We start from the raw sequence: 13,826 nt of genomic DNA, 5'->3' as shown, positions 1-13,826 counted from the left end.
TTTGAGTCGGAGTCTGGCTCTGTCGCCCAGGCTGGAGTGCAGTGGCGCAATCTCAGCTCACTGCCAGCTCCGCCTCTTAGGTTCACGCCATTCTCCTGCCTCAGCCTCCTGAGTAGCTGGGACTACAGGCACCCACCACTACACCCAGCTAATTTTTGTATTTCTAGTAGAGACAGGGTTTCACCGTGTTAGCCAGGATGGTCTCGATCTCCTGACCTCGTGATCTGCCCACCTCGGCCTCCCAAAGTGCTGGGATTACAGGCATGAGCCACCGCGCCCGGCCTCCACAAACCTTTTAAGTCTACAATTTTACATAGTTTTCCATCAGGGAGGCAAGATATATATAATTTCTTTTTATATTTAACTAAAGGTTTTAAGAGGGCTTAGTCTGTAAATCAGTAACAATTAGTCATAACACCATACAAACACATTTAAATATTCAGGAAAGAGGTTTTTAAGATTATTGCTTAGTCTTATAAAATGGTGAATTTTAATCAAATTGATACCTCTGTATTCTTATTTATGTTTCCTATACTCTTACATCATACTGCTTGGCAAGTAATGTAAGTTTTGACATAATTTAAAAATTCAAATAGTTGTAAACAAATCCTAATTTGTTAACAATTCATATATTCCCCTTTACTTACTATACTACCTCAGAATTAATCCTCCTTAAAAAAGCAATCATTCCACATAGAAAAAACTGCAGAGCTTCATCTCTTCCTTAAATATTTTCAAGTACCGTAAGAACACAAATCCATGAAAAAAACTGATTAGAATTGGACATTTCATTAAAATTGGACATTCATAATTAGCTTTACTAATTATGGAATAATACAAAGACATAAAAAAAGTTCCTTAATATTTCTTTGCTTAACAGAGAAATACAAAGAAATACTGCAATTATGGTTATGGGCTATTTTTCAGCCTCTTCAAGTACAGGACACAACTATGGTTCCTACCAGTAGGGAGAAATGAATAATCAATCTTACATAACACAAAAGAAAGATGAGAGGCACAAAAAGATAAACTGACTTTGGCTTTTAAGAACCTAATGTTAACCCTGAAATGCCACATTCAGTAACACAACAACAAAACAAAAGATGACAGCAGCAAGCCACCACTTCACACAGTATTAAAAATTCTGAAATATGTAATAGCCTTCCTCCCATCTCCCACTCAATCTGCTGTGTCGTCTTTTTGTTTTTCCTGCTTTTTAGCTGCGGGCAGTTCAAGGCTTGCCCACTGCATCGGTTCAGCTTTTCTCATAGTGATTTCAATCTTTGTTGCAGTCATAGTTAATAACTTCGCTTTATATCAATCACACCCCATAATTTCACATTTTGATCAAATTCCTTCTCTCCTTCAAATACAATATGCGCATCTAACAATGTGCTATTTGCTTCTACTCGACTAAGCTCTGGAAGTGAATTTTTAGCCTATACGGAAATGGTAACTTCACCTCCAGTCTGATGCCAGTCATGTCTACATGGAACAACTTTTTTCCCAGCATCTTTTTTAGTCCACATGTTTCTCTTTTGTACAGCCCTCTTGGTCTAAGAATGTATTAAAATCAGAAGTTTTTCTTCTACAACAGCTCCAGTATTTCGTCCCCTCATGGAAAATAGGTACTCCAGAATGATATACACAGACTTCTTCTAGACTCTTTAGACCCCGATATGTCTTTGAACACCCTCCATTCTTACATGAGGTCCCAATCTTAATTTCATCATTGTCTTCTTTTCTTATTTTCTTCATTCCCTGATAACAGTTTAAGTTTATCAAGTGCTTGTTTTAGGGAGGCAGATATTTTTAATTCCAAATTTGTCATTGGTTCATCTGGGCTTGGTCTTTTTATCGCGTCTATTGTCTTAGGGGCTTGAATGTGTTCCTGAAATTTTGGTTTTAATTCAGATAGTTCCTTCTTCTCAGTAGTCTTGACTTCAGGTTTGACTGGCTCAGGTGGCTTCTCACTATTATGTCTACCTTTTGTACAGCCTACAATGCTTAAGAAATCAGAAAAATCAGTTGTTCTTCTCTTACAGCAAGACCAACCCTTTAATGCATCGTGAAAGACTGGAACACCTGGGTGATATGTGCAAGCATCGTCGGAATTGGTCTCAGGATCGAAGCGCTGACCGCAGCTCCGATTGTAGCACAGCAAGGCCATTTTTTTTCCCACTGTCACAGGCAAGGCCCAAACACCGGGAACAGCAAGAGGATGCGTTAGCCAATCCCGTGTTGCTAGCACCAGTCTCTATACCTCAGTTTTTTAAAGTGAGAAAAAAATCAATTGAATGCCAAAATAAATAGCCTGAATTATTTATGTGGGATAAATTATAGGTGCAACATGAATTTTAAAACTATTTCACTGGTAGTATGTAATAGATAAGTGGGGTTGCTAACCACCATAACCAAAGATCACTAACTCTGTTAACAATGTCTAGCAGCAACCTTAGCACAGTACTAGTCAATGAATTTCAGCGTGGCTAATGATCTCAGTTGGCATTTGGATACAGAGCATTTCCCGTAAGACATATGGAGCCCTGCAATACTTCTCTCTGTGTTCTGTGTCAGAAACGAAGGAGAGAAAAGGCAGGGAGCATCTGTAAGATCCATGTCACCCTGAGTATCTACACTCACCCCAGAACATGGAGGGTTCTCTAGAAGCCAATTACCGATCAGGAGATGAAGTATGCAGATCATCAGAGCAGTAGGTGCTATCTGTGAAAAGTCTTAGGCTCCCTGGATTTAGCTCCCAGATATCACTTTTAAGTAAGTCTGCTTTAGTGGATTAAAAGTTGAGACTCCTTTCTGATGGTTTGATATTGAGCCTCCATTTTTGCTATTGCTGGGTATTTGAAATATTTCCATCGGTGGCATGTTTCATATATTTGCACTCAAGATTATGCTAGAACACCGTTCAATATGCAGAGTCTCTTCCCTCCAAAAGGCTACATATGCCTAGGTGCAATGTTTTTAATCTCTCTCTCACACAAAGACATCCATCCATCCTCTAGAAGGACAAACAAGGCTTCTGTGTTATATTTAAGCCCAACGCCCATCTTTAGGAAGGGAGGGAGACTTACTAGGTACAGTTTTTTAAAGCCGTGTATAGTTTAAAGCTCTCCGATTTCCAGAAATGAGTTTCTTCCAGCTGTGCTATAGCAATCTGCTTTAAAGAATGATTCCCTCTTCCATCTGCCTCCTTCAAGGAGCCTCAATTAACCTTAATTCTATTATCAACAAAATTCTTGAAAAGAGTTTAAACGAAATGCCATTTGTCAAAACAAAAGAGAAACCTATTTTATGCATTTATCTTCTCTGGAAAAATAATTTCTTTTCTAAGTGGTAGGAGCTGAGGAGAATATGCTATAGGAAAGCTGCAAATTCCGCAACGCCACATAATTCCTAGTCCTCACAACTGCAAAAGCAATTGATTTCCTTTTCTTTTTCTCTTAGATTTTGAACACGTTGTTTCATATGCTGTTAATGACCGTACATAGCTTCCCTCAAATAATGTCAGAGTCTAGGTGCTGAGCTGAAAGGGGCCTTTTAAAGGCCCCTTCGACCCTCTCACTTTATAGATTAAGAAACCAACGCCCTGAGCGATGAAGAGGCTACTGTTCTACAATCTATAATGGGCCCAGTCTGTCTACCTTTTAGCTCAGTGCTTATTTCAGAAAACAACCTGAATTTTCACAGATGTTTACATTTTGTTTTCTTTTTTTAAAGTCCTAATTTCTGTTGGCTGTATTATTTAAGCAGATTCTATTTTAAGGAAATTTCATGGAAGAGTTCCTCCAGGTGGCAGCATCAATTATTCCATGGTAACCTAAAGAAAAAGCAAACCACCGACCTCCTGAAAACATGCAAGGCCCTAGCTTACATGTGTTGTGACATGCCTGCTTACCAAGCCAGCAAGCTGCTGGCTTAGAGATAGGCTGGCAGCCATTCATACCTGTCAAACACATCAGTACACAGTGGATACAGCCTTTCACACCATCAGGAAAAACAAGGTATGTACTAATATTTCTGCAACTGGCTTACACCATTCATTTGCAAATTCCTTTAGAATAATGATTCTTGTACAATTTAGTAGGGAACTTGGCATATGTTTTAGAAATTGTTTTAATTTCCCAAGCTGTAGGTTGTTCAGGAATTCTAAATGTTGCTCTATTATGTCTGACAAAGGACACACGTCAACAAAATTTTAAGACAAAAGCATTACTTCAGTGCTCTTTTTGGTAGATCTTGGAAGAATTTTAGTTGGTAAAAATATTTTCAGGAACGAAGCACTTCTGGGAGCATTACAAGGCTGATCCTAATAAAACTTAAGATGTGTAAGCATTTCAAGTTTTTCTCAAAAGAATACGTTTCTTGCCCACCTACACATTTTAGTATGCATAAGACAAAACTTTTAAAGGAAATTGTTTATAATTTTTTTTTTTTTTAAAGACAGAGTCTTGCTCTGTCACCTGAGCTGGAGGGCAGTGGTGTGATCTTGGCTCACTGTAACCTCCGCCTCCCAGGTTCAAGTGATTCTCCTGCCTCAGCCTCCTGAGTAATTAGCCTGCCACCACACTCAGCTAATTTCTGTATTTTTAGTAGAGATGGAGTTTCACCATGTTGGCCAGGCTGGTCTCCAACTCCTGACCTCAGGTGATCCTCCCGCCTTGGCCTCCCAAAGTGCTGGGATTACAGGCATGGGCTACCGTGCCCGGCCTTTTAATAATGTTTTTAATATTCCTGAAGTCAAGCAGTAGAAAAGTAAAAATTCTCATACTTTATTCTCCTAGTGAAGAGAAGGACAAATAACCTTTAAAAGACTGAATGAAGGAAGGAAAAGGACAGGAAGAGTCTCTTTTTAAGAAATTCTGGTACTTTTTATCAGCTTAAATTTCTTTGGGAATCAATGATATTTAAAAGTAGAGTTCAGAACATTTATGACGAAACTCTTCTCAGTTAGTATTTTGACACTGACAAAAAAAATTACCTAAATTTATTGATTCATTCAGGATTTTAAAATTTTGTAAATATAGTGTACTCTGGTTTGTAGAGCTTAACATACTTTTCCACTATTGCTTTCCATCTTTTGTTGTTTAGTTCTAATGGAGAAATTCTGCATTCTATCAGAACTGAAATCAAAGTGTTACATATTCAGCGTGGGAGGAGTAAGACAGAACACCACAGACATGACAGCTAGTGAGCAATAAAACAAGAGGAGTAGAAAAAAATTTCATGTATTAAAAATGGCTATGTTACTTATAATATCAAATTGTAAAAAATTACTATCAAATATAGATGTTTAATTCTAAGATTTAAAATCTAGATTTCAAAATTTTAGAAAATGAATTGTTTTACAAAAAAGGATTATACTATGTTATTCATTAATGCAGTATAATTATAATATACTAATACTACATTAATTAACATTTTTTGCTGGGCTCAGTGGTTCATGCCTGTAATCTTAGCACTTTGGGAGGCTGAGGCGGGAGAGTTGCTTGAGGCCAGGAATTTGAGACCAGCCTGGGCAACATAGCAAGACCTCAACTCTACAGAAAATTTTAAAAAACTAGCTGGGTGTAGGGGTAAGCACATACAGTCCTAGCTACTTGGGAGGCTGAGGTGGGAGGACTGCTTGAGTTCGGGAGTTCAATGTTACAGTGAGCTATGATTGCACCACTGCACTCCAGCCTGGGCAACACAGGGAGAACCTGTCTCAATTAAAAAACAAAACAAAACAAAGCATATTTTTTTCCTGGTTTGACCATTTAAAACAAAAGATTGGCAAATAAAACACATACCAGATTGAGGTAGAGTTTACTCTTGATATATATTTGGTTTCCATAGCTAGTGAAAGAAATTATTTCCCTCTATTTTAGGATGAAAAACACTTGAACATCACTGTTTTCCAGGAAGTAGGGTGTGACCTCTTTTCGACAGATGGGGTGAAAACACACAAGTGGACCAGCAGCTCCCGCCACAAATAGAGTCTGGAAATGCAGGGCCACTCATGGGCAGCAGCTTCTTGTCCAGTCGTCACCAATAAAGAGAATCCCCACCACGGTCCTAGTGCCAAGGTGGCCACTGAGTGCAACAGGTGGAAGAAAACGGAATCTTGAATAAGAAAACGTGTTCTACTCCCAACTGCTACCTTTCAACCCCAAGCGGTGCTGACAAGAAAAATGGCATATAATGAGCTCTTCTACAGAGCAGGTAAATAAGCAGCAATCAAGACTGCTCATGTAAAAAAATAAAAATCATTCCTTTTCAATTCCAATAAAACAAAACTCAACTCCTCAGGAAAAACATACCAAGCCTAAGGCCACTGGGTAGGGAAATCCCAGAGATGACATGGTGTCCAACTGTATCTGCTCACCGAGGGGCAAATGACTAATTCAGATCTTTTGACTTAGAACTTATTTGGCTCCTGGAAACTTCTTTATGAAAAGAAACACAACCAGTCTGCTACAAATGACATTTCAGTAGCATATTTATAGAATAGTTGAAAGGAACAAAGAAACTGCCTTTGCTGCTTGATTCCACAATAAACTGTAAAGGGGGAAAACAAGCCCAAACCTCACACTGTGTATCCATAAAAAAACTGGCAGCTCCTGGCTTCACATGAACTCTAGGTACCCGCACAAGACCCTTCCCAGGCTGAGAGTCCTACCGTGCTGCCTGGGCCCCCTTGTCATCATCGGAGCTCACGCCTACATCACATGTGTCTTCTGCAGCAGGAGATGCGGCCTGCTCTTCCTTCTTACTGTCCTGTTTGTATTTCTTTCTCCTTCGTTTTTTCTTTTTCACAGAACTTGGAGTAAAAATTGTCTCTGTTTCCAAGACGTGTGAGATGTCTGAACTCTGAGATGGTGTTTCATCTCCACCCGATTTCACCAAAGGGGTGTCAATATCTTTAAAGAACTGATCTTCAGTAGGAATTGGTGAGGTGGCAAGGTAAGCAGGAAGCTTTTCCTTGAGGAGAATGGAGAAAGAAAAGTTATCCATGACAAACTCGACAGTGAATTAAAGCAGTAATATTTTGAATATATAAATTTTCACCATGGTAAAAAAAAAACAAAACAAAACATATTCCCTAAAGGCAAGAAAGTCCCACTGAACTAAGGCACTGCCTACTATACTCTGACGAGGTCTTTCCCCTGTGAGGCAGCTAAGTACCAGCCCACTTGGGTACATGTAACTGAGTCCATCTGAAGGAACTGACATGCCAAGTCAGCATGGAACACCCCAAAGCCATAATTAAAGCTAAGCCTATTAAATTCTTCACAAAGCAAAGATCAAAGCAGCAACAAAAATCTCAGGAGGTGTTACAAAGGACTCTCTCAAGAACTCACACAGAACATTCAGAACAGGAAAAAGCAGAAGGCAGAGATTAAGGACACTACATCAGACAAAGGGCAGCAGGACAGGTGAGTGACACGAGGATGCAGTGATACAGAGCGGCCAATGCTTATGTTTTGCCAAATTAATTGGAGAAAGGCAATTAGAGACAATACCGTGTAACAAATGACATTAGTAAATTTTTAAACCATAAAGCATTTATGTTTAAAAATAAGAAATATTCCTTCCTGTAGGAATTCAAAAGAAGAAAATAAGGCCCAATATTTAGAAGCAGTCAAACTCCTAATACTAAATAAACGATCAAGTCTGGTGTTCAGTAAATTCATGTCTTAGCCATTTGTTTCATTCCTTTTTGTATCATCAGAGGAAATGGAAGGTACATAATAGAGATAAAAATTAACTTCAGGCAGAACGTGGTGGCTCACGCCTGCAATCCCAGCACTTTGGGAGGCAGAGGCAGGCGGATCACCTGAGGTCAAGAGTTTGAGACCAGCCTGGCTAACATGGTGAAACCCTGTCTCTACTAAAAATACAAAATTAGCTGGGCATGGTGATGCATGCCTGTAATCCCAGCTACTCAGGAGGCTGAGGCAGAAGAATTGCTTGGACCTGAGGGGGAGGTTGTAGTGAGCCCAGATCATGCCACTGCACTCCAGCCTGGGCAACAGAGCGAGACTCCATCTCAAAACAAACAACAAAAAAATTAACCTCATATAATTTAAAATACTCAAGCTTTTAAACAATAGTTCTGAAAATGTATAGGTTTCTGTAATTATTTTTTTATTAAGCTTTTGAACTTAGCTTTGATAAACATATTACCCTGAAGCTAAAATTTGATTTACCTAGGAGAAATCTGTGTTCACCAGCAACACACACTTACAGAGAAATTGTAATAAGATATTCTGAATGTCCAAAAGAAACCCAGATGAGAGGTCGTGGTCTCTGACTTTAAGGATTTTTAATTCAATGATCTTTATTTTACTTACTGAAAGCTCTTTTTGTTTCTGGTGGTATTTCTTAGTTCTATTATAGCAATGTTTGTAGGATGAAGATAACCTGAACGCCTACCAGCAAGAAAATGGTTAAACAAACTATGGTATGTCCATACTATGGAATACTGTGCAGCTATTAAAAGCACAGAGTTAGGTTTAGAACTAGACTTGAAAAGAATGTTGATGACATATAATTAAATGAGAAAAATCTGAGAGAAAAAAAAGCAAATAAATGGCAACAAACTGGGTTTTTGGTCATTTTTATCCTACTCTAAATGACGAACCCCTAGAGGAACAGAGGCATGTTGTATTCATAGCATGTGGCATAGAGTAGTAATTCCAACATTTGTTGGATAAATTAACAATTTTTTATTTTAAAGAGAAGCATACTACACAAGATAAACTCTGGTCAATGTAGTCATATGTGGAATAGGGAGAAAAAGGCTGAAAAGTTGACATTTTCCAAGTTGTCCTTGCTGAGCATAATTTTTAGCAGAACTGTCAGAATAAGCCATGAAAACGAGGTTAACATCAATAACCCAGTCCTCTCGCTTACGGTGCCTGCTGATCTAGAAGTTCAGTGTTATGAATTATAAATAATTTTAAGAAACATACAAAAAGTGGGTTTTTTTTGACAGATGTCATTTATTATGTTTCATTCTGCTCTTTGCCTCTGTCTCTGATGAGGAAAAATGTTGCTTAGGCCAAGTAAATGCAAACAAGGTATTACAAAGATAAGTAATGAAGAAACTAGAAAAAGCACCAGTCTGATCAAGCTTCCCCTTCATAAATCATAGTGTTTCAATGCTGCTTTATCTACTGGTACCTAAGTTGTTGGTTTCTCAATCAAAAAATGATAAACAATCTCATTTTGCTATTGTATTTTTTGGTAATAATTTTCTTTGTAAATTTATTGTATCAAACTGTAAGTTCATCTTCAAAGCCAAAAAAGTAGTCCTGTATCCTTAATAACTTGATGCTCATCAGTTTTGCTATTTGAGACTTTATTCTTTATGAAGAATGATGTACTGATGCCTTTGAAAGAATTTTTTAAAAGATTCACGTTACGTGATCTGAGTTCTTTAGTGAGAATGTAAAATCTATTATTAATAAATAAATAAATAAAAAGATCCACACTGAATCCATCAAGAATCCGTCGTTAACTAGCGTTCAAATCAGTACATACAGAATGTGTGTGCTGGGGAGGGGGGATTTTAACAAATCATGCTCGTTTGCTAGAAGAAGTCAAACATGTAATCACTTATAAAAGGATATAGGCCAATTAATTTAACTCTCTTGAGATCATAATAAATTAATTCACCTGACTACTCAAGGTGAGGGATGTAATATCCCAACCAAAATGGTAAACATGATTCCCAGTCGAAAGGGCACATGTGGATAAACACATAGCCAGAAGAGAAATGCCTTACTCAGGCAGAACTGAATGTATTCAAGTCAATATGTGAACCAGAAGCAACACTAAGTAAGAAAGCTCATTAAAGCTAGAAAGTGATGTGCCTTCCCTTAGAAAAAGTGCAAGTATGTGCATTCAGCATGCTCCCTGCACCCTGAAACTCTGTATGGAGAAAAATTCCTCATCCCTTCAGGTCCTTTTTGACAGCTTAGTTCTTCAACATGAAACTAAAGCTTGTCTTGCCAACAACAGTCCTCTGTACAATCAACCATAAAAAACTGCTAAACAGTCCGTTTGGGCCACGTACCAGAGGCCTGAGCACACTGTGTAAGGAGGGTGTAACCCATGCAAACTCACATATTCTTCTTCAGTCTCCTCAACAAAGAAAGCTTCTCCGTTGTCACCCAACTTCATGTGAAGATCCACTGCACTGCCGTTGATTTCTATATCAATCTATGGGAGAAACAAAGTATGACTTAATGTTCAAGGAGTCTTTCCTTCAAGTTAAACTAAACCAGAACTCTGAGTTCTCAAGCCAAACTTAGCATAGTTTTGAGGTTCCTAGAACTACAGCCTCTGAGAAACACTGCTACTTGCCCCTACCCAACCACTAAGAAGCCAAATGGAGCTGGCAGAGGGAGAGATGGACAACCAGGAATTGAAAGAAAGTGTTTCACCATCTATTTTTACAACATATAAAAATTTTAAAATTATTTTTCAAATTTAAAATGGGGGAAATATTATTGTCAAACATTTGCACACTTTCCAAGTTATGGCACAGGCAGGCCTCACCTCACACGGTTCAGATACACACAAGTTTCAGGAACCTCAGTATGTGAGCTGTGAGCAACTGCATCAAGTACAACTTCACTGACAGCTCTTCTGCCCACAGATCACTACGTAACAGGTGACAATCAGTGCTGTGATTGGTCACTGATGATGGCGGTTCCATTTTCCCAAGAACCAGGTGAAACGATGGGATAAGTAATATCATGTCAAAAAAAAATTCAGGTAGACATATGCGTTGGGCCATTTTTGTGTTTGCTATAAAGAAATACACAAGGCTGGGCAATTTATAAAGAAAAGAGGTTTAACTGGCTCATGGTTCTGCAGGCTGTACAAGCACAGCGTTGGCATCTGCTTGGTTTCTGGGGAGGACTCAGGAAACTTTTACTCACGGTGAAAGGCGAAGTGGGGGCAGACACGTCACATAGTGAGAGCAGGTGCAAGAGACTGGGGGTGCCACACAAAGGTGCCACACACTTTTAAAACAATTGGATCTTGTCAACTCAGCAAAAACTCATTCATCCCCAAGTGGATGGTGCTAAGCCATCCATAAGGGATCTGCCCCCATGATCCAAACACCTCCCACCAGGCTCACCTCTAACACTGGAGTTCACATTTCAACATGAGACTTGGAGGGGACATCCAAACCTTATCAACATATTTTGTCAAAATGCTTGTTATAAAACTCCTATGTATGGGCCGAGTGCAGTGGCTCATGCTTGTAATCCCAGTACTTTGGGAGACCGAGGTGGGCAGGTCATCTGAGGTCAAGAGTTCGAGACCAACCTGACCAACATGGTGAAACCCCATCTCTACCAAAAATACAAAATCAGCTGGGCATGGTGGCGCCCGCCTGTAATCCCAGCTACTCGGGAGGCTGAGGCAGGAGAATCGCTTGAACCCAGGAGGCAGAGGTTGCAGTGAGCCGAGATCACGCCATTGCACTCCAGCCTGGGCAACAAAAGCGAAACTCTCTCAAAAAGAAAAACAAACAAAACAAAACAAAAACAAACAAAAAAACCTCCTATGTATGAATAACATAACCACACTGAAGTGAGGAAGAATGGAACTAACCTTACCTTGGAAACAGTATTTTGACTTGTATTATAAGTCTAAAGACATATTTTATATGTTACTCCAAACAAATATTGTGCTGTAGTTAATACATTCACAGAGATTTGAGTTAGCAATTCTGAAACTATTTTGTGTTTCCTAGGATTGAGTAACTAAGCAGATATACTGACGATAATCAGAACCATGTTTCCTGTTGAAAGAGAAAAAAATTATAAATAAGGAGGGGGAAAGAAGCCTGCGATGGTGGATGGGAATTGGAGGAACCCGTGTGCCCTCATGATTTTCATATATAGATGCAGGGGTGTGTGGGGGTGTGTGTGTGTGTGTACACATGCACACATCCACCCATTTCCTGGCTCTGCCAGCTTGGGCTGCCTAGAAGCAATGATACCTCAGGAGTTACGAGCACGCCTAATAACCAGATCTTTGTTCGTAAATACTATTCTTCAATAAAAGGAACTGGCGTAAAATAATTAATGCCAGAGCTGAGGCAGGGAAAGTAGCTTCTTCTGGAACACCTTCTGGTACCAGGAAGGAAGGGTTCAAAAACTGATGGAAGCATTTCAAAGGAACTCAACTTGAAGGACATATACTAACAGTCAAACTGGGACAATCTGAGCAACTAATTTCATTTTTGGAGGCTATCCATTTAAACAGTGTAGCTGGGAAAATAGAAGAATGCTTCTTTAACATGCAAATTCAGACTCTAAACTATTCACACACTATCTCAGAAAAATTAACACTTCACAGCCCTTACTTTTAGAGATCAAGTATGACATTTCTCAATGTGACTACTTATCATCTTTGTGTGACTTTAAATGGAGTTTGGTCTTTCCAAAAATTAAACCTAACATCAAATTATGCCAATATTGGCAATACTTAAAAGAATATGCTGTGAACTCTTCAGGCAACAACAACACAAAGATTTTAAAAATATTTTGAGAGAACACCAAGTTGGAACAAATTCTTCCCACCAACGTGATTATTTTAAAAAGGACACTAATTTGATGTATGAAATTCTAGTAAAACAGTTTTAAAAATAACCCCTCATTTCCATATAGTCTTACTTCTTACACTGTGGCTTAATTGTGCTGAACATAATATAGGACTAAGATGCTGAAATGAAACTGGTATCTCTGAGAAACAGTCGATGTACTAGACTTTTGAACTAGCTTACCACTCTTTGGGTAAGAATATCTCAAATGTCTTTTGGGAGTCTATTCATCCTGTTTCAAATCATATACAAGCTGAGTGTCTCAAATCCAAAAATCTGAAATCTAAAAATGCTCAAAAATCTGAAACTTCTTGAGCATTTACATGACACTCAAAGGTAATGCTCACTGGAGCACTTCAGACGTCAGATTTTCAGATTTGGGATGCTCAACCAGTAAGTATAGTGTAAATATTCCAAAAAATGAAAAAAACTGAAATCCAAAATGCTCTGGTCCCAAGCATTTCAGATAAGGGGTACTCAACCTGTATTTCTGGTGTGGCTTTAGGGAGTAGAGGTGGGCTGTTGTCCAAGCCAATAAATATACCCCTTTCCCAGCTACAGAAACTGGTCCCAGAGATATGTCCGTTCCTTTGACAGGGAGACTAAATACTGATACTTCTGTAGGAAGCTCTCTCTCCACTGGGATTGATGAGTTAACAGATTGTGAGCCTGGAGGTATTGGTGGCCATTTTACATTAGAGAGAAAACAGAAGTGGAAGCAGAGAGGAGAGGTGGGGAAAGAAAAAGGGAATTCTGACAGCAAGCTTTTTTGCCTAAGCTAGTAGAGGGTAAATTTCTGTTATCAGCAATGAAAATAGTTTTAATACACTGGGTTATTTAACTTTGATAAATAATCTGACCAGGCGTGGTGGCTCACACCTGTAATCCCAGCACTTTGGGAGGCCAAGGCGGGTGGATTACCTGAGATCAGGTAATCCTAGCCAACATGGAGAAACCCCATCTCTACTAAAAACACAAAAAGCAGCCAGGCGTGGGAGCACGCGCCTATAATCCCAGCTACTCGGGAGGCTGAGGCAGGAGAAATGCTTGAATCAGGGAGGCGGAAGTTGCAGTGAGCAGAGATTGCCCCACTGCACTCCAGCTTGGGCAACAAAGCGAGACTCCATCTCAAAAAAAAAAAAAAAAAAGAAAAAGAAAAAAGAAAAAAAAACTTTTATAAATAATCAAGTAATCAGCTTTT

The 13,826-nt window shown here is 39.0% G+C and overlaps 1 protein-coding gene and 1 pseudogene across 2 annotated transcripts in view; both read right to left on the bottom strand.

The window, feature by feature from the left end:
* LPIN2 (lipin 2) overlaps positions 1-13,826 on the bottom strand; it is a 96,198-nt gene that overhangs the window by 27,377 nt on the left and 54,995 nt on the right. For both annotated transcript variants that reach the window (XM_034943766.3, XM_063597307.1), the window contains exons 3-4: positions 10,129-10,224; positions 6,677-6,978 (exon numbers count right to left, since the gene is read on the bottom strand). In XM_034943766.3, coding sequence (XP_034799657.1) covers positions 6,677-6,978; positions 10,129-10,224 — 398 coding nt within the window. The remainder of the gene's footprint in view (positions 1-6,676; positions 6,979-10,128; positions 10,225-13,826) is intronic.
* Positions 452-6,661, bottom strand: LOC134729246 (cysteine and histidine-rich domain-containing protein 1-like; annotated as a pseudogene).

This window comes from Pan paniscus, chromosome 17 (assembly GCF_029289425.2).
Source record: "Pan paniscus chromosome 17, NHGRI_mPanPan1-v2.0_pri, whole genome shotgun sequence".
NCBI classification, from domain to species: Eukaryota; Metazoa; Chordata; class Mammalia; order Primates; family Hominidae; genus Pan; species Pan paniscus.
This window is presented reverse-complemented; position numbering and strand designations above follow the sequence as displayed.